Below are 23,295 nucleotides of genomic sequence, written 5' to 3' on the forward strand. Positions count from 1 at the left end.
ATTAGTGTGTTACTTGCCAAAAAGCACTTTGACGCCTTTTCAGGGTTAGTAAGTGCTATATAAATACAATTACAAAATACAAAAGGGGACAACAAGGGGGTGTGGGTCCCTCGTAAGCCTTTTAAGAGCCATGGGACCACCACCTCCTGGAGCTGTTTGCAGTCCAAGGGACCACCACCTTCCTGGGGCTAAATGAAAATTAGTGTGGGAGACCGACACTGACCGACCATTTAATTTTTTTTAAAGGAAGGAGGGTCACGTGCCCCTTCCCTGGCTTTTACGGCCCTGGGGACCACCACCTCCACGGGGACGGCCTGTGCAAAAAAGAGGAGGGGACACACGGTTCACCCTCCCGGAGCCATTAATGGCCCTGGGAGCTACCCCCGACCCCCAGGGCCAGCTCCTAGTATCCCCTGATGTGCCCATCCTCAGGAGATAGCTGTGTAGCCCCCTTTTTCAATTCAATTTCAAAGTTTGGCCCTAGGAAGTTGGTGATCCCTGGGGCCCAGGGGCATCAGCGCGACCCCCCACTAGTGTTTATTTTCCCATGGGGAAGTGGGTCTATAGTGCATCTTTAAGCCCTAGGTGGGGGTCCATGGCCCACCACTCTTTTATTGAATAAAGCCCCAGGTAGATGGTGGTCCCTGGGGCTTATTGAGCTCAATGAAGGGGGGTCCATGTGGCTCCCCTTCCTTTGTTTAATAAAGCCCTAGGGAGGTGGTGACCCCCAGGGCAGAAAAAGAGCCCTTAGAGGGGGACCCCATGTGACCCCTCCAGCTTTATCACAATTACTGTGATGCCCCTGGGACCTTGCAAACTCAGGGACTTTTTATATACAGTCTCAGAGATCTTTCTTCTTTTTTGTTTTAATTTTTGCTGTGGATTGGCAAATTTGTGGCAAGATTTTTTAGAAAAGCTTAATTGCCCTGGCGGGATCCCAGGGCAGCCCTAGAACCAAGGCTGTGGGGTTAGGATATTCCTACCCTAACCCCTTTTCTTTTGTTTCCCAAGGCTGAGCGTGGCCGTGTGAGTGCTTAATGGGGTTTTGGGTGCAGGGCCTGGCCAATGGCTGTGCGGGGCTGGGTGTATATATGGGGTAGGCTTCAGGGCGTGGCTGCAGGCCATGCCCTGTGGCCAAACCCTGCTGTACGTGGTGCGGGGTTTGGTCATTTTAGGGGATAGGTCCTTCGGCTTACTCCTGCTGCGCACGGCCAGAGGCCAGGCATTGTGCGGGCTTGGGTGTATGTAGGGGATAAAAGGCAGGGCCTGGCCTGTGATCAGAGGCCGTGCGTTGTGCAGGGTTGGGTGTATATAGGGGTAGGCCCTGCAGCCAACCCCCGCAGTGCACGGCAAAAGGCCTTGCATGGAAATGGTTGAATTAACGGAAAGTAATTGAAATGACTTAGACACATGCGGTCACCGCCATCTGGCCGCACCGCGGTCAAAAGACAGCGGCGGCCATTCTGGCTTTCCCGCTTGGCCGGCGGGCGCCCGCCAAAGGAGCGCCCGCCGGCCCAGCGGGAAAGGCCCTGCAACACAGAGGCCGGCTCCGAATGGAGCCGGCGGTGTTGCAGGGGTGTGACGGGTGCAGTTGCACCCATCGCGATTTTCACTGTCTGCTCATGCTGGGGCCCTGTTAGGGGGCCCCTGCACTGCCCATGCCAGTGGCATGGGCAGTGCAGGGGCCCCCAGGGGCCCCACGACACCCGTTCCCGCCATCCTGTTCCTGGCGGTAACAACCGCCAGAAACAGGGTGGCGGGAAGGGGGTCGGAATCTCCATCGCCGCCATGGAGATTGAGCCCAGACAGGGGAAATCCGGCGGGAAACCGTCGGATCCCCTTTTCTGACCGCGGCAATGGGCAGGGAAGCACCGCCAGCCTGTTGGCGGTGCTTCCGTGGTCATCCACCCTGGCGTCGATGACCGCCAGGGTTGGAATGACCCCCTTAATGTTAAAAAAACATAGAAATTCACTGAAAAAACCAGTGCCCTAGGGTAACTATAACTTGTGCACTCGCCATACACTGCTAATTACCCCAGATATTACAGCACCAATGACATCTTCTATAAAATCATTAATAGTATCAATGTAACATTAGCAGTAAAATTATTGATGAGATAACTGTGCATGGCGAGGGCGTGAGTTATAGTTATCTTAGTGCACAAGTTATAGTTACTTGCTGAATTTCTATGGTTTTGTGCGTGCAAATTCAGAACCTAACTCTAACCTCTCTTTGACCTTTGGTTTTTAAAGTGAAAATATATACATGTATATGAATGAGCTGGCAAAGGCAATTCTTGAGTAACAGTCTGTCTCTATTTTCCTTACTAAAGGCGAGTTGTCATGAAAATAGTCTTGAGGTAGCCCTTAAATGTAATAAGTTATTAAAGTTAGATGATACAATGCCTGCTGTCAGAGCCAACTGCCAGGGTGAAAGACATGTTAGGAATGCATTAGTACTGCTGTGGTTTTAAAAATAAAATTAGCATTTTCCTTCTTCTCCTATGTTTTTATAAAATGAAAAGAATTCAGGATTTTTTTCTATACTATAGATCGTTACAGAAAAGATCAAATCTCTGCATGTTTCAGCACAGATTATTTTAAATTTGATTTATATGAAACAGATCCTGATATCTTTTGGCAAACAATTGGCAACTATTTTTTGTTGTGTTTCACAGTAGATCCAGCTTTTTTTCTCTGTCTGCAATAAACATGAAAGAGCAAGACACATTTAATAAACGTTCACTCAACCCAGGACGGCAATCAGAGTTGCTGTGCTGCATTAATGAGTGAGCTGAACAGTGTAATATCTACTAAGATATGACACTCTTCAGTGCACTTGAGGCTGCCTAGCACCAATGCATGTACCTTGCACCATGGTGCAAGGTTACCTGGGTTACACATGGGATTGTTTTCATGCATGATGTATACCTTCCTGTAAAGAAACAATCCTAAGAGGCAATTTTCTCTTTATATATGTAATTCATTCTGCATCATACGTAGAAAGAGGAAGTAAAGAAGCTAAATAAACATACATGCCATTTAACATGTCATGAATAATGTAGTATAGGGAACGAGACTGTACCCTGCATCGACGAGTAAAGAACCTGAGAAAAAGAAAGAAAAGAAAGGGAAGGAGAAGGAGGATAAGACAAGAAACCCAGAAAGTACAGGCAAAGACAGTGATAGTGGTTTTAGTAATGATTTCCTAGATGTGTTGTCACCAATGTGTCCACCGCCATATAGTATGGCCCAACCCAAGGAAACAAATGTTGCAGTTGCCAGTGGAAACTCTGCAATGGCCATCGCACCAGTAAATATGAGTCAAAACCTGATGGGACAGAGTTCAGGGATTAATGCCCCTGTTAACTCCACTGTTCCCAAAGCCCTGGATGCAATCTCTGTTCCGGTCACTATTGGTCCCATGTTCCTTTGTATAAACTGGAGTCGGCAGGAACCGTGACACATACTTTGACACATACTTTGACAGTCCCTGCTGGAGTCAGTTAATCCTCCTGTGCTCCCATGAATGTGAGGACCTTTAGTCCTGACTCAGGTGAATACCCCTTATGTTGCTGCTACAGCATTTACCATGAATCAGACAGGATTGTAGGAGAGTCGACTCAAAGATCACAAAAGATCACAAAATTCTAACATGTTTGTTTAGAATTCACCTCAGAGTGACATCAACAGTAGTACCAGAGAAAGGATAGTGTCCAATACCTCTGTGGTACAGACTTGTACTAATTCCCGAGTACTAGATAATTTGATTAGATTTTTCAATGGGTCCCAAAGAGAAAGTGAAGGCTCAGGATTAGACAGAGAAATAATTCAGTCCCTGGTGAGGGAAAATGCAGTGGATGTAGTAAGACTAATGTTAGAACTGAATGAGATGATACAAGGAAACCGTGCTCTTTCACAATTAGATTCCTAGCAAGTGAACAAATTTGTATCCATGTTTAAAGACATCACTAAGCCTGCAGGACAAGCTCATGATAAATCTTCTGAATTCGGCCGCAATTATGATGTAGAACTAAGCCAACCAAGCCATTGCAGAAAAGCTATCATGTTTGTTTTGATGAGGATGACATTCACAGTATGAGAACATCAGGAATGTAAATGCAAATGAAATAATTAATTAGTAGCATCTGAAAATGGAGTGAGCTAGATAAGTAGGATGGCAGAAAGGCAAAGAAGAAAGAACAAAAGAAAACAAAGGGGGAGCCGCCTCCATCTTTAATGGATGGAGAGGGCACTTCAAATTTTCCATTGAAGGAAGTGCCTGCTGGAGGTTTTGCCTATGTGTCTTGGAATAGGAGTGATCTTGCATCATTCACAAATGATTTACACAAATTTAGAGAAAAGCCAGTGGAATGGCATACACAGGTTGAGAGATTTGTGAAGATTTCACAAGTTTTTTTGTGGGTGGATTTGAATACCTTCTTTGACACCTTGGTACTGAGTAATTTGTGTGCAGAATGTAAAGTGGCTATAAAGTGGCCAAAGAAGGAGCCTTAGAGAAATCTGCTATCACATGCCCTATCACCATCGGTGATGAAAAAGTATCAGCTGGTGATAACCTTTTTGAGAGGAAAAATACCATCTAAAGCCATTGATTTTGTTGCGATTGAGAGGATGGCTCAAGAGTCCAAAGAGTCAGTGCATCCCTATTATGGGAGCTTGTTGTAGGTGTTTAAGCAGCACAGTGGAAAGTAGACTCTCAAAGCTAAAGACATGGGAGATTTTGTGTCCTGGTTTGTGACGTGGTTGGTCACACTGGTGCCATCCGCTCTACTGTTAGGACAGTGGAAGTTCCAACATGCCAGTCTCGGGAAAAAGAATCCAAGTTGTAGGAGTCACAAATAAGCAAATGTCAAACTCTGCAACAAAAGTATCTGTTAAAATAGGGTCATTTGAGAAGAATCATCAGTTTGTGGTCTGTGATTCAAGTTCTGTGAGCTTACAAGGGCATGATTTATCGTGGAAATTAAACTGCACTATCTCTTGTACCACGAAAGGAGTCGAATTCCAGACCCATGATGAAGATGTAGACTTTAAACTGATGAGTCACAGGCCAGAGGTTTTGTTGTATCCCATAATGACATCTGAGAATTCACCTCTGGACCTTAAGGAAACAGTGAAGCCTGATGTCTAGGACTTTTCAGGAAAAGATATTGGTTTCATAAAGGGAGTTGAGGCTGTCCACATAAAAGTAAAACCCAATGTTGAATACCCAACAACCCCACAGTATAATCTCCAGTGATTGATTCAATGATAATACAAGGCATTTTGAAGGAGAAAATGGGGAGTCCATGTAACTCACCCATTATGGGCTTGCAGAAGTCTAGCTGTAAATATAGCATAGTGCAGGACCTGAGAAGGATTAATAGTACCATTGTTCCATGTTGTCCAGTGGTACAGAATCCAGCTGTGATTTTGTTTGAAATTCCATGTGATGCTGACTGGTTCAAGTAATCGATTTGTGTCAGGCATTTTGCTCTGTTCCCTTGCATGAGGACAGTCAGTACCTCATCGCCTTCCGGTTCTAGAATCGTGTTTAGGCACGTGCCGAGCCCCACAAGGGTATACAGAGATTCCTTCAATCTTTAAGAGATTGTCAAAAATAATCTTGAGGCTCTAATTATGCCCTGTAACTCTGTCCTAATTCAGTATATTAATGACCTGTTAGTGGTGACTGACGCTCAAGAAGCTTTCAAACAAGACACCATTGCATTGTTGAACCTGTAGGAAAGAATGACCTTTCTGGCATTGTTACCCCTACTTTTTGCCTGGTGTCAGTGTGTTTAGACTGTAGTACACTGGGATCCTGCTAACCACGTCCCCAGTGTCAGTGCTCTCTCCCCCCAAATTTAGTTGTAAGGTAACATTTATACTGCACAATTGGCATACTGACGCACCCATGTAAATCCCTAGTATATGGTACTTAGGTACCCAGGGCATTGGTACACCAGGGGTCCTCCATGGGCTGCAGCATGTATTGTGCCACCCATGGAGGCCTATGCAAACTGTGACTACAGGCCTGCCATTGCAGCCTGCGTGAAATGGTGCATGCACCTTTTGCTACAGATACAAGGTTTGCAGATTTCCGACTCCTTTGGAGGACCAGCCTGACCCTTCCCCGGGTGTGGAAGGTGGGATGATGAATGGGCCCCTGCTGGTCCTTTTTTGTCTGGGTCACTTCCCCCCTCTGCTGGCTATTAAGATCAAGTCCTTGCCTGCAACCATCTCCTCAGGCACTCCAGATGATCAGTGTCCACCTAGGATGCTCCAGGCAATTCCAGATTTTGTTACAGAGGCCTGGAACAGGAGTTTGCCAAGGTGCTGGAGTCAGGGGTCTTCCCTCAGGTGTGGAAGAAAGCAGTGGTAAGTCCGCTGAAGAAGAAGGCAGAGGGTGATCCTACTGATCTGAAGAATGTACGTCCCATCTCTCTCTTGCCTTCCCCAGCCGAGATCTTACAGAGGCATATGAACTGGGCTCTCTCTAAATATCTCCTTGACAATGATCTCCTTGACCCTTCTCAGAATGGACCATAGTACGGAATCTTCCCTCATCGCTATGGTAGACCCTATCCATAAGCAGGTGGACGGGGGGCGGCACCAGTCAGGTGCTGCTGGATCTCTCAGTGGCATTTGACAGCATCTCTCCAGTTTGTATGGTGCACGGGCTTAAGTAGGCTGGGGTCGAAAAGGGGACACTGAAACTCTTGGAATCTTTTCTGAATGGTAGATATAATATTGTGAGATGTGGAGATTTTAGGGCTCCCCCTTTCCAGCTTCCTTGTAGAGTTCCTCAAGGGTCCTCTTTGAGCCCCACCCTGTCCAGCCTATATGTAGCTGCCTTGGCAAATCTTGTTCGCTCATTCGGCTTCCATTTGTCATCTTATCCCGATTATACCCAGATCATCAGTTCCACCATGGATAATAGGGATAGAGCGGCTGCTAGATTTCAGGCATGCATGCAGAAGGTGAGTGGTTGGATGAAGATGAACTGGCTCAAAATGAATGGTGAAACAACAGAGATTGTAGTTTTGGGGACGAATAATACCATCTGAAATGAGCAGTGGTGGCCAGAGAGCTGTGGCACCTTACCTGTTCCTGTTTCAGTAGTACAAAACCTGGAGGTTTGGTTTGAAAATCTTCTGTCATTTGACATCCAGGTGAACAGGACGGTCAGCGCATGTTTCTGGCTGATCCGGAGGAAAATCCTCCCTCTGCTTCCTCGAGAATAAGGGATCGCAGTAGTCCAAGCCCTTATTACATTTCGGTTGGACTATTGTAATGCAGTGTATCTTAATATCAATCATCTTTCCTTGAGCAAATTACAAATGATCCAAAATGCGAGGGGTGCGCTTAGTTCTTGAATTGCCTAGACATGTCTGTGTCTCAGATTGGCTGCATCAGCTGCACTGGCTTCCAGTCAGGAAACAGGTGGCTTTTAAAGCCCTCTGCTTGGTGCATAAGGCCCTATATTTTCAGAGCTCAGGATTTCTTAGGGCGGCTATGAACTGATATGTGCCCAGTCATCCCCTGAGATCAGCAGGGCTTTTTCTGGTTGGTATCCCTTGGACCAATAATGTCAGATGGGGGTGATCAAGCCTTCTCCATGGCAGTGGCGAAATTATGGAACCCCCTTCCGGACACTATTCGTAGGACAGAGGCACACCTGGCATTCTGCAAACAACTCAAGACATGGCTGTTTACTTAGAAACCAGGCTTACTGGCGCTTTATCTTCCTCAGGTCTTTGCTGCCTGTATTTGTGGCGTTTGCTTAAGCACATTTCGGAGATCCCTCTTTTTTCCACCCCTTGGGTCATATGCACTTTATAAATTATACAAATACAAATTAAGGTATGTAGTGGACACATATACCATATACTCTGGGGGTTCCCTAGGGGTCCCCCAAAGTCTGCTTGTACAGCTTTGCAGGGTCTGCATGCCAGCCCTTGCGTCGTCCGCCCCCAGACACTGTTCTGCCTTCCTGATACTGAGCCTATCTCGGGCAGGGAAAGGCACAACAAAGAATTTCCTGTAAGATAGAGGTGTGAGCACCTCTTCTTTAGAAATAGGTGTTGGTGGGGGTGCCTCTGAGCAGCACCAGACTGCTTTCAAGGGCATATTTGAACCCCAGTTCCTGCTCTGGCATGAAACCCCAGAAAGGACAGGGAAGAGACCACCCCTCTGTCCAGCTCCTTCCCTAGGGAGGTGCACAGAACTCCGCCAGGTGGCCACTTGATTCTGCCATCTTGAAAATAGATGAACAGAGGCCCCTGGAAGCGTTTGACTGTTTAGTCCAGCCGGGTGACGTCCCTGACCCCCTCTGATAGGTGGGTCATTGCAGTTAGTGTCCAACACCCTTCCTGAGTTACTTAAGGGCTCCCGTAAGGGTAGGACTCCAGATTTGTCTGCAAGACATCAGGAACCATCTGCAACCCTCCTCTGCAAGACACTTCTGCAACCTTGACACGGGAACAGCTGCTGTTCTTCGCTGGAACCAGAAGCAAGACTGTAATCAGTAGGTAAGCCCCTACTGCAACCTTCTTTCCAAGTTCTGCAAAGACTTCTGCAACCCCATGGCCATGCATCATCTCGACACCGGGGAAAGTTGCTTTGGTACGACCAGCATCGGGACGGATCCGGAAGCAGATCCTGAGGTGCCCTATGGAGTCAGGGCAGAAGCTGTCGATTTGGAACCCAAGGGCATCCCTATCAACTCCCCTGGGCCTGAAGGCTCCAAGGGTAGGTCGGTCTGCCCAAATATGAGGTGCATTGCCTCATAAAATTCCTTTAGTTGGGCAGAGGTTGCACCAGCTCCCAGAAAGTCGGAGAGGCACATAGAAGTAGACGTAGAGCGTCAACGCTCTTCCAGCGTTGCATCATGCAAGCGACGGGGCGAGGTCGAAGAACTTTTGGTCTCCTTTGACTTCTTCTTCTTCTTCTTACTTGAATTTCCAGATGACTTAGACGACGAAGAGTGGTGATGACCCCATGACCGGTATCCTGACCTTCCTTTCAAGCGAGACCGAGAACAACGTTGACTTGAAGCACAATTTTGGGTCGTGGTGACCCTCCAGACACCAGAGGCACGAGGTGTGAATCTGTCACCTACATCATTTGGTGACAGGAGTCGCAGGGCTTGAATCCGTTCTTAAGGGACATCCCTCTACTCAGCCAAACCTCATAAAAAATGAATTGACAAAAGTGTTGCAGTTAGTTAAAAAATGACTGGGGTAGCTCCTCTTCGGATCTGCCCGTAGACTGGTGCAGAAAGAAAAGAACTGACGTCAGCGCACCAGAATGGTGGCGATATCCGACTGCAACATCATCATGGCAACCACAAGGCCAACGATGCCCACCTAATGGCGTGGAGGGGGACTGCTCGAAGAAAAATCTCCAGATCCAGTCTGACGCCTGGGGAAAATTCTAAGGTAAGAAATCTGCAACTTGAATATGTCTCTACCAGATATATTGTTACCGACGGTAAGTAACATGTACTTTTCTACTACTCTTGATCCTGTAGCCGCAGGACTGTCTCTGTGCTTTATCGCCATGGCAGCAGTTGGTGTCAGCACATCCTCTAACTGTTCTTGTGCCACATTTGGTTGAGATTTTGTTGACATGTACCCACACACAGGACTTGACAAATAGTTAATTGACAAAATATAAACAGATTATAGATGATGCAGAGAATGTCACATTTAAGAGATGTGCCTCCTTGAATCCTGCTACTTTGATGCCTCTCCCTGAGAATGAAAATGAGGATGGGGAGGTTGAGCATTATTGTCTCAATGTCATTGGACTTTCACCAAGTCAAGACAAGATATTCGAGATGAGCCACTACTAGAATCTGATTACATACTGTTTGTCGATGGGTCATGTTTAAGAGGCAGTAAAAGAAACTTGAAAGCTGCTTATGCAGTCTGTACAGTTACAGGGGTAGTCAAATCCTCCTGTCTTCGAGGGGTGTTCTCTGAACAAGTGGCTGAACTGATAGCTCTTACTAGAGCTTGCCATGTCTGTGAACAGCTGGGAGTCACTATATTTACAGATAATCATTATCAATTTGGTGTCGTTCATGACTTCGGACAGTTGTGGTCACAAAGAGGATTTATGACATCATGTGAATCCCCTATCCGCAACAGGGAATATGTCATGAGATTGTTTGAAGCTCTACAGCTGCCAGCTGCAGTTGTGAAATGTCCAGCTTACCGTAGTAGTAAAGATTAATTGACAGTGGACAACGGTTATGCTGATGAAGTTGCACAACGCTGTGCTCATGGGTCATGAACATTCAAGTGAATATGTAAATGAATCTAAAGGTGAGATTAACTATAACTTTTTGTTGTCAACAACTGATACCTGAGAGGAAGTGAAGAGATTGCAGGAGGAAGTGTCAGAGGCAGAACAGCAGGGTTGGATCAGAGCAAGATGTGTGAAGAGAGATGATGATATGTGGGTTTTTATAGATGGCAGACCAGTGTTGCCAGACAGCATGCAATCCCAAACAGCAAGACATTTCTAGGGACTCGCACATAGTAGGAGGAATGCCATGGTTAGGTTATTAATACAGCATTAGTTTAACCCACGATTTAGATTGGTGACTGACGAATTGTGCCACAGATGTGTTGTGTCAACAGATGAATGTAAGGAGAAGAGCTCCAGTGACATTGAGTCATGTAGGAAGATCAGGAGGGCCATTCAAGAGAATACAGATGGATTTCATCGAAATGCCGGTGTTCAGTGGGCTCAGATATGTCCCAGTGATTGTGTGCATCTTCTCATGTTAGGTGGAGGCCTATCTGACTAGGAGAAATGACAGTCTCTCTGTAGCCAAGTTGTTTTTGAGGTAGTTGATACCTAGTTGTCCCGACTTCACTGGAGTCAGACCGAGTGACTCATTTCAATAATGAGGTCCTGAAAATGTTGTGTGCAGTTTTATAAGTGGAGCAGAGATTGCATTGCAGTTTTCACTAGAGGCTTCTGGCATTGTAGAGCAGGTAAATGGAATATTGAAAGCTAGATTGGGCATAGTGTGTGCCTCAACATATTTGAAGAGGCCAGACACTTTGCCTCTTGTGCTGATTGTAGCATCTTCCCCAGCCGAGGTACTTCCAATATCTGCGCCACAAATGGAGCCGTGTACTACACGTCTTTATTCGCCTGCTTGTAACCGCAAACTCAACATTCTAAACCAGCGTTCAGTTCACCGCTTTCTAAAACTTATGTCACAGTTCTACGGAGTCGCTCAGGAGCCAAGAGGGTTCCATCAGTTATACCTACACATCACTACACATAATGAGTCTTCGTAATAGCCCCGACAGAAAAACAGGTTTGTCCCCTCATTAGATAATCATAGGCAGAGCAAAGAGACTGCATGCAGTGCCTGAAAATACATTTGTGAACATTACTGATAGCATTGTTCTTGACACTTGGAAGGAACTAGCTGGTGTGGTCTAGGTTGAAGCTATTGTTGCCTTTCTGCATCTTGAGCAGTGCCATGACTTCAGAACTGGCGACTGGGTCTTGGTGAAAAAATATGTTTGGAAGACAGGTCTGGAGCCGAGGTGGTGTGTACCGTACCAGGTCATCCTATTGATGGATTCTGCTGCTAAGTGTGGAAGTCTTCCCAACTGGATTCATGCAGCCCACACTCATAGAGTGGAGTGTCCTCTTGATGATGTGACAGCATGTCTTCCTGAAGTGCAATCCACAACTGAGAGACAGCAAGAAGAGGATGCACATAGTATTGAGACCTGGCAAGAGCCTGTGACAGCACATCCTCAACCTGAAGGGAGGTCTTGATGAACTGACAGTTGAGGAGTCTTGGCCTGAACCGCTACCTGAGCCAGACTCAGACTCTGATGAAGGACCTAGTGATTTGTCACACTGAGTAAAGACTGAGGGCCATTGGCCAAGAAGGGAAGAAAGAGAGAGATTATGATTACCAGGAACAAGGACTGAGTGCTCTCCAGCAGGAAACTGAGGATTCTGGGCTAAGTGACAGTAAAAGTGGACAACCTGTACTTAGGCGCTCAAAAGGAGCTAGAGTGCCATGTCTGAGGTACTCATCTCCTGAATGGACATATTTTGCTGATAACTATTATGAATGAGAAATCTGTGATGTGGGGAAAAAGAGTGAGATCCCAGTTGAGCCTCTGTGCACCAGAGTTGCAACCTGAACTGAGTTTGAACTTGCACTCTCATTGGACTATGTAAATAATTTCATTGCACTATGTTTGAACTTTGTTTTGTCATTTGCACAAGTGGAAACAAACAGAGAAGTCCCTGTTGCTGCTAATCTCTAACCAATGGCCTGATTCTAGAGAAGTCATGGAAACGAATAACACAAATAGATGTAGATATAGATCAACAGAGGTTTTGTTTGTCATTGTGGCAGTGCTAATTATTCTCCTTGTGGGATTATCTTCACCTACATATTCCACAGTAGCTGACCTTAAGCCCAGTGCTACAACTAAGACCATGAGTCCTACAAATAATAGTTTGCATTAACTAGATTATAAAGATTTGCATGTAGATTCATCTAGAGGATATTATTTTTAAAAGCCTAATTACAATTGCTTTATGAATGAGTTGACACTATAAAAGGACTGTTATGTCTGTACACAGTTACCTGCAGCAGAGGGAATTATCAATCACCATATTTCTCTTACATATGATGTTACTGGTAGCCTTCTGTAAAGTCTGTTTTATGAAAAGGTTATGTTTTCAATATTATTACTCGAATTATGATTTTGTATTTTCTGAAGTTCCTTTGTTCAAGTATTTGAATCGTCATCCTAATGCTATGACAATTGAGACAGTTAACTGTTTCCTTAAACCAAATTTGACACTGGACATGGCTTATGCTCACAGAACCAATTTAACAGGTTCATTAACTGAGGCTGAGAAAAAAAGACAGGAAGAGACCAATAGATGCAAGGCAGAAAACAGGATGGGATCAGAGATATAAAGGACAGTGGGATAAGGAAGAAGCAAAACATCAAGACATAGGAGTTATGTCTGCTCTGATGGGCAACACACAGGGAAATATGTGTGAGTAGAGATAATTCCTCCCTTAACACTATGCACATGGGTAGAAATTATTGTGACCATATTTTTTAATATGTAGGAACATGGCTTCTGTTCTTGGGAGGACAAGAGCCCGTTATTCCTGGAGTTTATTTTGTTTGCGGAGAGCATGCATACTTCAAATTGCCCAGGGTATGGTATGGTACTTGTTATTTAGGTGTAGATTTCACAAAGATTTATTATGTGGAACATTTGAATGATCCTGTGTGGGAAACAAAAACTAGAACTAAACGAGGTGGCAGTGGTGCTGAAATTGTGAGAGACATTTGTTTGTGCAGTGATTGCATCTGTAGGTATAATCTTGAAGGATCGCAAGATTAACAGATTGTCCACCATAGTGGATAAATTGTCCGTAAGTACAGCAGGTTCCTTATTGGCTGTAGATACTAAAATGATAGCTATGAGATTCATGGTTTTGCAAAAACGTCTTGTGTTAGCCATCCTTCTTGTGACAGAGGGCGGAGTCTGCAAAATGTTAAAGGTCCAAGAATGCCGCACCTATGGCCCTGGCAAGAGTTAGGACTTAAAAAAATATATCAAGAACATTACTGATCTAAAATGAGATTTGAAGGAATTAGAAGCTACAGGTGTTTGAGAAGCACATGCAGATGGGTTTTCAGGATTGGCAAATGGGTTGGAAACCTAGGATGTGTAATAGTGAGTTCTGTCTTTAGACCTCTTATTGTTATTGCCATTTGCATGAGATGTCTGTTCATTATCTCTAAAGGATACAAGAGTATAAAAGCAAGGAAGGAAACACAACATAGGAAGGGATTAAAAAAACTAGAAGGGATATGGAAGTGGTGGAGAATCAGTGTAGATTTTAGGATGCCATGAAACACCTGAAAAATGCTAGACGAAAGTTGTTGAGAACTTTAAGGCTTTGACTTGATCTCACCTGAAAAGGATTCATATGTGTGTTATTGGGATGACTAATATCACCATCAGAGGCAGGATTGGAGTTATGCAATTTAAACTTCATCCTTTACACGTTATCACTGTGCAATTTTGCATTTGCTTTTTACATTATATTTACTCTATGCCTTAAATAGTATTAACATGTGTGAACATTTAAATGCATTAATGAAATGTAACTATTGAGAAAGTGAAACTTTATAAACATGTGCACTAATATTCATTTAAATTGCTTTTGTGTATTCATTACTCATTGTCACATTTACACTTTTTTGCAGAAGTAACATGCATTTCTTTTGTTCAAGTTCTGCATTTATTTTGAAAGTTGTATGTATGCATGTATAATCGTATATTCGAAATGCACATTTAGTGTTTAGTCAAAGTAAGCCTGACTAAAGGCTTTATTTTTTAAATGTATTTTGCCGTGTTAGCGTGTTCTTTCTTTTTCCATTACGTTCTCATGATTTCATTGGCTAGAGAAAGGAGTATTGCGGTATGTATTAGTTTATTGATAGCAAGGCCTGAGAAGAAGAAATGTGATGACCTATTGAGCAGATGAAACCTCCTATCCTTGTGTATCAGGAACAGGGGACGGTCAAGGTTGCAGTAACTGTCCAAGTTCTATGGGATGGGAAATTCAGGTGATGTTGCAAATGCACACCATGGGAAGTGAAATGATTGATTCCTGAAGGGGTGGGAAGAGATATGATTGTTGTTGACATTTTATTGTTTTTAACTATATTTCACATTGTAAGACATTATAGCAGGTCCCTTAGCCTTTGAGGGGTACAGACCTCTCTGCTGCCTTTATTCTTGCAAATGTGAAGCTTCATGCTAAACACTTAATGCAATTCTGGAAGACTTCTACTGGAGTCTTCACTATGATTACACCTTCTATTTCTGAATTCTCCTGAGACCCCACTCTATAAACCATCCTTATTCTAAACTTAGAACCTTGATTGGATGACCTTAGAACTTATTTATGATTAAGAGAGAGAATCAAGTTTCTTTAAGGAACACCTATTTCTAATTCTCAGATTCTTTATTACTGTGGCTGTGATTATTTTGTATCTTATCCTACTGAGACTAAACATATTATGATATTTCAGCTTGCCAGCTGTAATATTATATCTTTTTAATATTCTCCTCACATGCATATATACTGGACTAATTATTAATTTATAAAAGAATCATTTAACTTCAGTCACTAATTCTTGGTCCTTATTGTGTGGGCAAGTAGGCTCCATGAAAATTGAATTGCTTTATTAGTGCTAACTCCCTTAGCATCTCAGTTAATGTAAAAGGAGCCATCAGATGGGATATTCTAAATCACACACCTGCACGCTCTTAAATGTTAACAAGGTATTTTTTCTTTCAGTAATGGTAAAAAAATGCTGTCACTGTGACATTACTACTTTCACAGCATTAATCAGCACGTGACCAGCTCACCCTTGCAGATCCATGATTCAATCACCTACCAATTAATCCTTAAGAGTGTGTGAAAATAAACTTTTTCAAGGCATGCCGTGTCCCATATTGTTCTCCCTTTTCCCATTTCCAGTCTTGTTAAACAGAATGGTATAATTTTATGTGAGGGTAAATCTCACAGGAATGTGTTGTGGATCTTTGAGTGTGGGAACACCTGCTCAAGGTGATGAACAGCTATAAATTCACAAAACATTTTCCAAGACAGGTGTGACAGATAAACCCCATGTTTTATTGATATATCTCCACGACTGATGGCTGCATAGAAGTGATTAGGCATGGGCTTATAAGGACAACATCCTATCAGACATACGGTCTAGCTTAGATTCATTAAACAATGGCTCAAACTAGACATTTTGATTGAAAAATACAACAGGCTATACCACATTATTATACCATTAGGGTTTAAGGACTTGAACAGAACCTTCAGCCATGTCAAGGCAGAGGTTATGACCTGTGCTTGACATATGCAGTTGTAGCAGAATCTCCTGCAAGAAGTCCAGAGAATGCATAACCAACTCACTAACACAGTGAGGTGTAGGGTGTACAGAGTCCTTTCATTCAGAAAAAGGAGGTAATGATTGTGCAATGCCCACCCCTTCGGTTTCCACCTATGTTAACAGTTTGAAGGCTGACATGATGGACCCAGCTAGTAAGTAGGCATTGGTGAAGACCAGATTCATGCAGAAACTGCACTGTCCTCATTTAAATTTCAGTGCAAAGCCCATGGTAGTACCCTATGAAGCAAAACATGGTAAACAATGGCCTTCATTACGACTGGCCCGGGGAATGGGTCTGATATTTCCTGAATCCTGGAGTTAACAATACAATAGCCTCTGTCAACTCTGGGACAGGCAAAATGCTGCCCATTCCCATCGGTTTCCAGTAAATATTCCATGTCCTGTTCTCCAAGTAATTCCTGATTTTGCCGCAGACTTTCGTCAAGTCATTTGAGTGCTTTTACCAAGGGAAGTCTCTGGATGAAAATAAACGTATCTGTAGGGCTTCCGAGGATCTCTTGGCAACTCACATCAACAGCTAATTTGTTAGGAACAAGTTCCAGTTTAATGTGGCTCAAATGAGGGATAATTCCAGTCCCTGTTCAAAGATGTGTTTGGTCATATTTATCATATCCTCAGAGGTTTCCCGTGATATATTCCGGCAGGTCAGATCTGTCAAAATTCATTGCGAAGAAAAGGCCCGTCAAGAGAGCAAAACATGCGGAAGTCGGTGTGCTACACTTTAAAGGGCACACACAACTTGTAACAGGCGATAATTATTGCACCTTTCAAATTCCGATGACTGTGTTATCAGATTTTTAATGGTATGAAAATAATCTCCTTCCCAGAGGCGCACTGGTAATAAGGGCCATGATATTTTCAAATTAAAAAGAAAACTTTGGATCCCAAAAGTCCCCTCTTCCTAGGTTCCCATCTATGCTGCTGCTGCTTGAAAGTCAACAAGGTGTGTTATCTCGATTTACCCCTGCACTTGTAATCAGGGCCTTTGTGGTTTGAATGCACTACACTATGGAGCATATTTACAAGAAAGTGGCGCATCAGCTATGGTGCATCACTTTTCTTGTCCCCCCCTAACATCACCATGGTAGCACCATAGTTACAATACGGTGCACCATGGCGCACGTGAGCACAATAGCATCACATTTTTTTACGCTACTGTGTTGTATTGTTCGACTAGCACCAACAATTATAGCACTAGTGCACCAATGCGTCGGGAGGCCCAACAATGACGGGAAAAATGGCGCAGTGAAATGGTAAATTTCACTGTGTCATTTTTTTGGGCCTCCTAATGGGGGAACAACTCCTTGCATGCATTATGTCTGGGGCAGGCATAATGTGGCGCAAGGGGTTACAAAGTGGCACAATGCTTGCATTGCGCCACTTTGTGCCACTTTGTAAATCTGGCGTGTGGAAAAGGCCTTCTTGATGCCGCCTTAGAGTAAAAAGAATGACGCTAGGGCAGCGCAAGGAGGCACTAGGGGCTTGAAAATATGCCCCTATATTCCTTATTGACGGATAAACTGTAACTGGAGATCCTATGTATAACAGCGGATCAAATTAGTGGCAGATTTATACTTTTTCATGCAAAACTGCATTCGCGTAGTTTTGTATGAAAAAGTACAGCGCCGGCTAGCGCCATTCCAAGACGCCGGGCTGGGGAGGCGCAGGGGGAACCGGGGCTTGTGCACAGAATTATGGTGCTACACTGTTAAGAGGCAAAAAAAAGAGCCTCTAAGCTGCGTAGCACCGTTTTCTGGCACACAACCCCCACTGACATGGCTCCTGTCTTAGTAAAGACAGGAGCCATGCCCACCACCCCAATGGCCATGCCCAGGGGACAAAAGTCCCCTGGGCATGGCCATTGGGGCCTGTGCCATGCAGGGGGCCCCAAGTCAGGGCCCCTGAACGGTGTTGGGAAAAAAAAATACTTAACTGGACTTACCTGGGATGGGTCCCCCATCCTTAGGTGTCCTCCTGGTGTGGGTGGGTGGGGTTGTCCCTGGAGCCAGGGAAGGGCACCTGTGGGCAATTTCCATGGTCTCTGACCATGGAAATATGCCTACAGGTCCCCTTACGCCTGCCCAGACCCAGGCGTTAAATAATGGTGTTAAGCAAGCTTAGCGCCATTATTTAAGGTCCCCATCCCCCATGCTGGATTTTAGCACAGGGGATAAATATGGTGCAAAGGCCATATCGTCCTTTTCTGGATGGGAACGCCTACCTTGCATCTCATTGACACAAGGTAGGTTTTCCCCTCCAGAAAACAACATTAACTTCATAACTTTGGTGCTAGACGTGTGTCTCGCGCCAAAGTATAAATATGGAGTTAGGTTTGCGCTGAATTAGCGTAAAAAAAATTACTCTAATTCATTGCGAACCGAGTATAAATATTGGCCTTAGTCCTTCAAATAGTAGTTAGATCTCTATTTTGAACTCAACATTTCAGTGGTCTGTTTCAAGGACCACTTGACCCTTGTTTCCAAGCTTTCATCCTATGCTTTGACCTTTAGAACTGAGAACCTGCCACACTAAATAATATGACAGGGTCAGAGGTTCAGTATTTTTGTCAGCATGTGACTAGAAAATGCATCCTGCTGTTACCATGAATGTTTGCACAAAGATTTTAATATTTTAGAGTGCCCTTAGCTGCTTATCAATCAGACCATTCCAGAGACATTAGGAAGGCAGTATTACAACATACCACAACATGTCTTATTTAACTAAGAAGGAATGCCAAAATCTTCATTATGCCACTTCCAATGTGGAACAAAAGAGTCATTTCTGAAAAGCTTGATGAGCCTGATTGCCGAAATTGCTAAGTGAATGCATGAATAATTAATATTTTTTCATCGTATTGCAGTTTTGTTCATTAGCAAGCTCCATGCTCACTGTTTTTGTGAACTTGTTTACTTTTCTAGGCTGTATCGCGAGAACTGTAAGCTCACCGAACCAGCACCTACTCCGGGCCGAAGATGTCATCAGTTGCTGCCTGGATCTGAGCGCCCCGAGCATTTCCTTCCGGATTAATGGGCAGCCGGTTCAAGGAATGTTTGAGAACTTCAATACGGACGGGCTCTTCTTCCCAGTGGTCAGCTTCTCAGCCGGAATTAAGTTAGTATAATTCTCGTTTCTCAACCAGTCTTTTGCCTATAAGAGAGCATTTATCATGCTTCCATGCTGCTTGAAGAAACTAGCGCCTAGTTTGTTTAAAAAAAAATGTAAGTCGAGGGTCCAAAGTTTTCCTGTTCGTACCCGAATTCCAGGTTTTCCGAATACCTAATTTACCCAGCATTAATCTCCTGCCTCTTTCTTCCATCATCCTAAACTAGGGGGCATAATTACAATCACATCGGTCCCAGTGTGCCACTTTTCATGCGCCGGCCCTGCCCCATCTAACGACATCATGGTTGCGCCTTATATACAATGCGGCGCACCATGGCAGTTGTTGGACAGTAGCGTCTAAATTGTTTATGCTACTGAAGCGCTTTGCTGCATTAGTGTCAAATATTTTGACTCTAGTGCAACAAAGCACAACGATGCCCATTGATTAAAATGGGTGTGTGGTTTTAACACCTGCTCTGAGCAGGCATTAAAAATGGTGGAAAAAATGGCACAGTGAAAGGTTGTAAATTTCACTGCACCTTTTTTTCGTCCCTCCCTGTGTCGGAACGCCCCCCTTGCACACATTATACCTGGTGCAGGCATAACGTTGCACAAGGGTGTACAAAGTGAAGCAATGCAATCATTGCACCACTTTGTAAATACGACGTGGGAGAAAGGCCTCCTTAACGCCGCCTTAATGTAAAACAATTTAGGCTAGGGCAGCGCAAGGTGACTCTATGGACTTATAAAAATATGCCCATTAATGTTGTTACCTCAATCTTGCAGGTGCTTTGCCAGCCTTGTTACTCCCTTCTAACTGCTTACCTTTCTTTTCTGTCCTTCTCTTTCTTACACTGGGTCAGAGCTTGATGATGAAAAATAATTTCTAGTCCCAATAATGAGTGCCGGTGCCCACCCTCTGTCACCCTCCAGGACAAATTAAGTTAAGCATTGGTCGCGAAAATAACTCCCAACATTTGCTGTTATTCATGTCTTTCTGTTGCACATGTGTGAAAAGAAAGCAGAGTCGGAAACATTCACATACCTACCCAACACCTCCGCTCAGCCGGACTCCTACTTGCAAACAACCCCTTCGTAAGTAGAACACAATTTGGTAGCCATACCTTCTCCTGCTTAACTGCCAAAGTCTAGAAGGACCTACCACTGCACATCAGAGTCACCTCCTCAGGTCCTAAATTTCACAAGAAACTGAGGACATGTCTCTTTACCTAGTCTCGACACTAGGTCAGTCACGTCACCCCTGCTTTTCAGCCTGCGCTCTACAAATTTCCCATAACAGAACAAACATTAGTTTAGAAGCCTGTTTTGACTGATCAAAGCAGCCAACTCCCGGTGTCTCAAGCGTGGCTGTTCAAACTTTCTTTTTTCTGGAAGAGTGGGCTGCATGAAGCTGTAACTAAGCTGTGTTTTTAAAATGTTCATATTTCCTAACGATTCAACAAAGCACGTAGAGGGAATTCTTTATATACCATTTTTTTAGTCAAGTTGGAAACCCAATGTTGGGACCATGATGTTCTCTGCATTGCTTTGGGAGTGTGCACCTATAGCCTTAATCACCCAACTGCAAGTTTGCATTGTAATCTTGATTTGTGCCGAGTTTATGAAGTGATGAAACCTGCCTGCCTGTCAAAAAAATTACACAATGGTGGCGCAAAGGCCTTGTAAATGAGGCCAGCCTTACAGCCTTAGGGCCCCATTTACAATGCCTTTGCGCCACCGTTGCATAATTTTTTTTTTGACACAGCAGTGGTTTTAGCAGTGCTCCACATTTAGAAACTGGTGCATTGGGCCCAATGCGTGAGTTTGTAAACCCTTGCATCACATTATACCTGCGCCAAGTATAATGTATGCATGGTAGGCGTTCCCACGGGAAAAGACATGCAGAACTGATGCAGTGAAATTTACAACATTTTCCTGCATCATTCTGCAACTTCACTGCATCAGAATTTTACTGCCTGCTCAGAGCAGGCATAAAATTGAGATAGGGCTTTTCTCTGTGGGGGCCTTCTCGCATTGCTGTAGTAGGGTCATATTTTTGACGCTAGTGCAACAATACGTGAGGTTAGCACCAACAGATGCGTCAGAATTTCTGACACATCTGTGAAAACGTGCGCCATAGAGCTCTTTATTGTAAATACAGCACATCCATGGCGTCGTTGGGAGATCGGAGGGCAGCCCAAGAAATCTGAGTTATTGAGCCGATGCGTCAGATTCTTGTAGATGATGACCTAAGTATTTCATTGGTTAGTCATTATTTTCCTCTATTGGGTAATTGTTCATGCTTAGTCTACTTCCTGGAGAAGCCTTGGACTCATAGTAGCTCAGGTCACATGATAGCAGTGGTAAAAGGACCCAACCATATAGTAGTACAATAGTCCGTATTTATCCCAGGACTCCTGAAAGGTTTTGACATCCAATTTATTAGGCTTTGCTGAATCCTCATATCAAAATGGAGGTTCTATATAGCAGAACATAGCGGCTGAAATTTTGTGTACGTGGTGTTACTTCAGGAAAGAAGAGCTGTTTTTTAGAGAGGACACCGGCCCACTCCGTGTTTAAACAGTGAGTTACCCCTATACCCCACCAGGGGTAGATTATACTAGTCATGGCCTGTACCTGCATTAAGCACTCTAGTGACAACACGAAAGACGCACGGACACCTCTGTCCCGAGCAATCCTCTGATGTGGGACACGCTGAGAAACAGTAGCACTTTCCATAGCCATGGGTTAGTCTTTTCCATGACATCACTTCCTGGCTGGTAACCATTGCTAGTAGAGTCACATCCCGCATGATCTGTTATTTGATTTGCTACTTAATTGTGATGTTCGTTTGCAATACTATATTTATTTTATCATATAACTGTTTACCTTTCCTGTTTATTGTTGTCTTCCATGACATCACTAAATATTTAGGATAATTTTTTTGCTCATTAACCCCCTTCAAGCTGAAGCAGGAAAAAGATTTCACAAATTTAGCAAAGGAGAAGGTGTTTTCTGGCCATACTATCAGTGACTTATAATCACCGCTACATAAAGAGGCTAATGAATGTTTTCAGAAATTACGTCACGCATGTTCTGCCCTGCTCACTCTTATATCTACATTAGTTCAATTTATAATGTCTTGTAGTGACATTTCTTTGTAAACTTTATTTTATAGGGTACGTTTTTTACTTGGTGGCCGTCACGGGGAATTCAAATTCTTACCTCCACCCGGGTATGCTCCTTGCTTTGAAGCCATCTTACCAAAGGAGAAGTTAAAAGTGGAGCACAGTAGAGAATACAAACAGGATCAGAACAGCGCCCGGGACCTGCTTGGACCTACCACCTCTCTTACCCAAGCAGCATTTACACCAGTTCCAGTTGATACCAGTCAGGTAAGGATGTATGTTTAAAGGCATTTCCGAGAGATATGAAATAAGTGAATGGACTGAAGTCCAAGCTGGCTGACCTTACTGTGAAACAAAGAGTATAATGTATTGTAGCAGTACATGGGATTGACTGAGCCAGTAACAGGGCTGCACTGGGAATCCAAAGCAGCCCTGCCAAATTTTGTCAGACCAGCCCCTGTACAGTGCATAGCGAGTGAGCGCTGTGAGCGAAGTTGACCACTACAAGGCTGGTTGGGGGGGGGGGGGTTCCCCCAAAAAATTCAGGAAAAAAATGCAAAAATGGTGCATTGTAATACATTTTTCAATATGTTTAAAATTGTATTTAGCTTTTAAAGCATGGTAAATGATGACCTAACCGTACACCAGGATACCCAGTCATACCCACAAACATTCTTATGGAGAACACAAAAATAAGATGTCAAGCATGGAACATGAATTCAAATATAACATAAGTGCACAAGTTCACTGTTAAGCACAGCCTTGAAAATGAGAATACAATGATAGATCATTTCGAGGAATGTTAGCATCCTCCACCCCAATAAGGGGCTCTGTAGGGCCAGCCTTAGCGCTAGGTGCTCTCGGTGCAACAGTCTTCTTGGGTGCCCCCCATCACCTCCTCCACAGATTCCCTCACACTTACTCTACAACACTGCACTTCATTTCTCCTTAGTCCCTCTTTCACATGTATTTCATTTGTTGTATAGCACCTCTCATACCAGTGTAGGGTGTCAGAGCACTTTACATCACACACACAC

General features: G+C 44.0%; 1 protein-coding gene across 1 annotated transcript in view; it reads left to right on the forward strand.

The window, feature by feature from the left end:
* RYR2 (ryanodine receptor 2) overlaps positions 1 to 23,295 on the forward strand; it is a 2,714,825-nt gene that overhangs the window by 1,192,957 nt on the left and 1,498,573 nt on the right. The window contains exons 20-21 of the mRNA XM_069234403.1: positions 18,947 to 19,139; positions 22,309 to 22,525. Of these exons, the coding sequence (XP_069090504.1) occupies positions 18,947 to 19,139; positions 22,309 to 22,525 (410 nt within the window). The remainder of the gene's footprint in view (positions 1 to 18,946; positions 19,140 to 22,308; positions 22,526 to 23,295) is intronic.

Source organism: Pleurodeles waltl, chromosome 5, assembly GCF_031143425.1.
Source record: "Pleurodeles waltl isolate 20211129_DDA chromosome 5, aPleWal1.hap1.20221129, whole genome shotgun sequence".
NCBI classification, from domain to species: Eukaryota; Metazoa; Chordata; class Amphibia; order Caudata; family Salamandridae; genus Pleurodeles; species Pleurodeles waltl.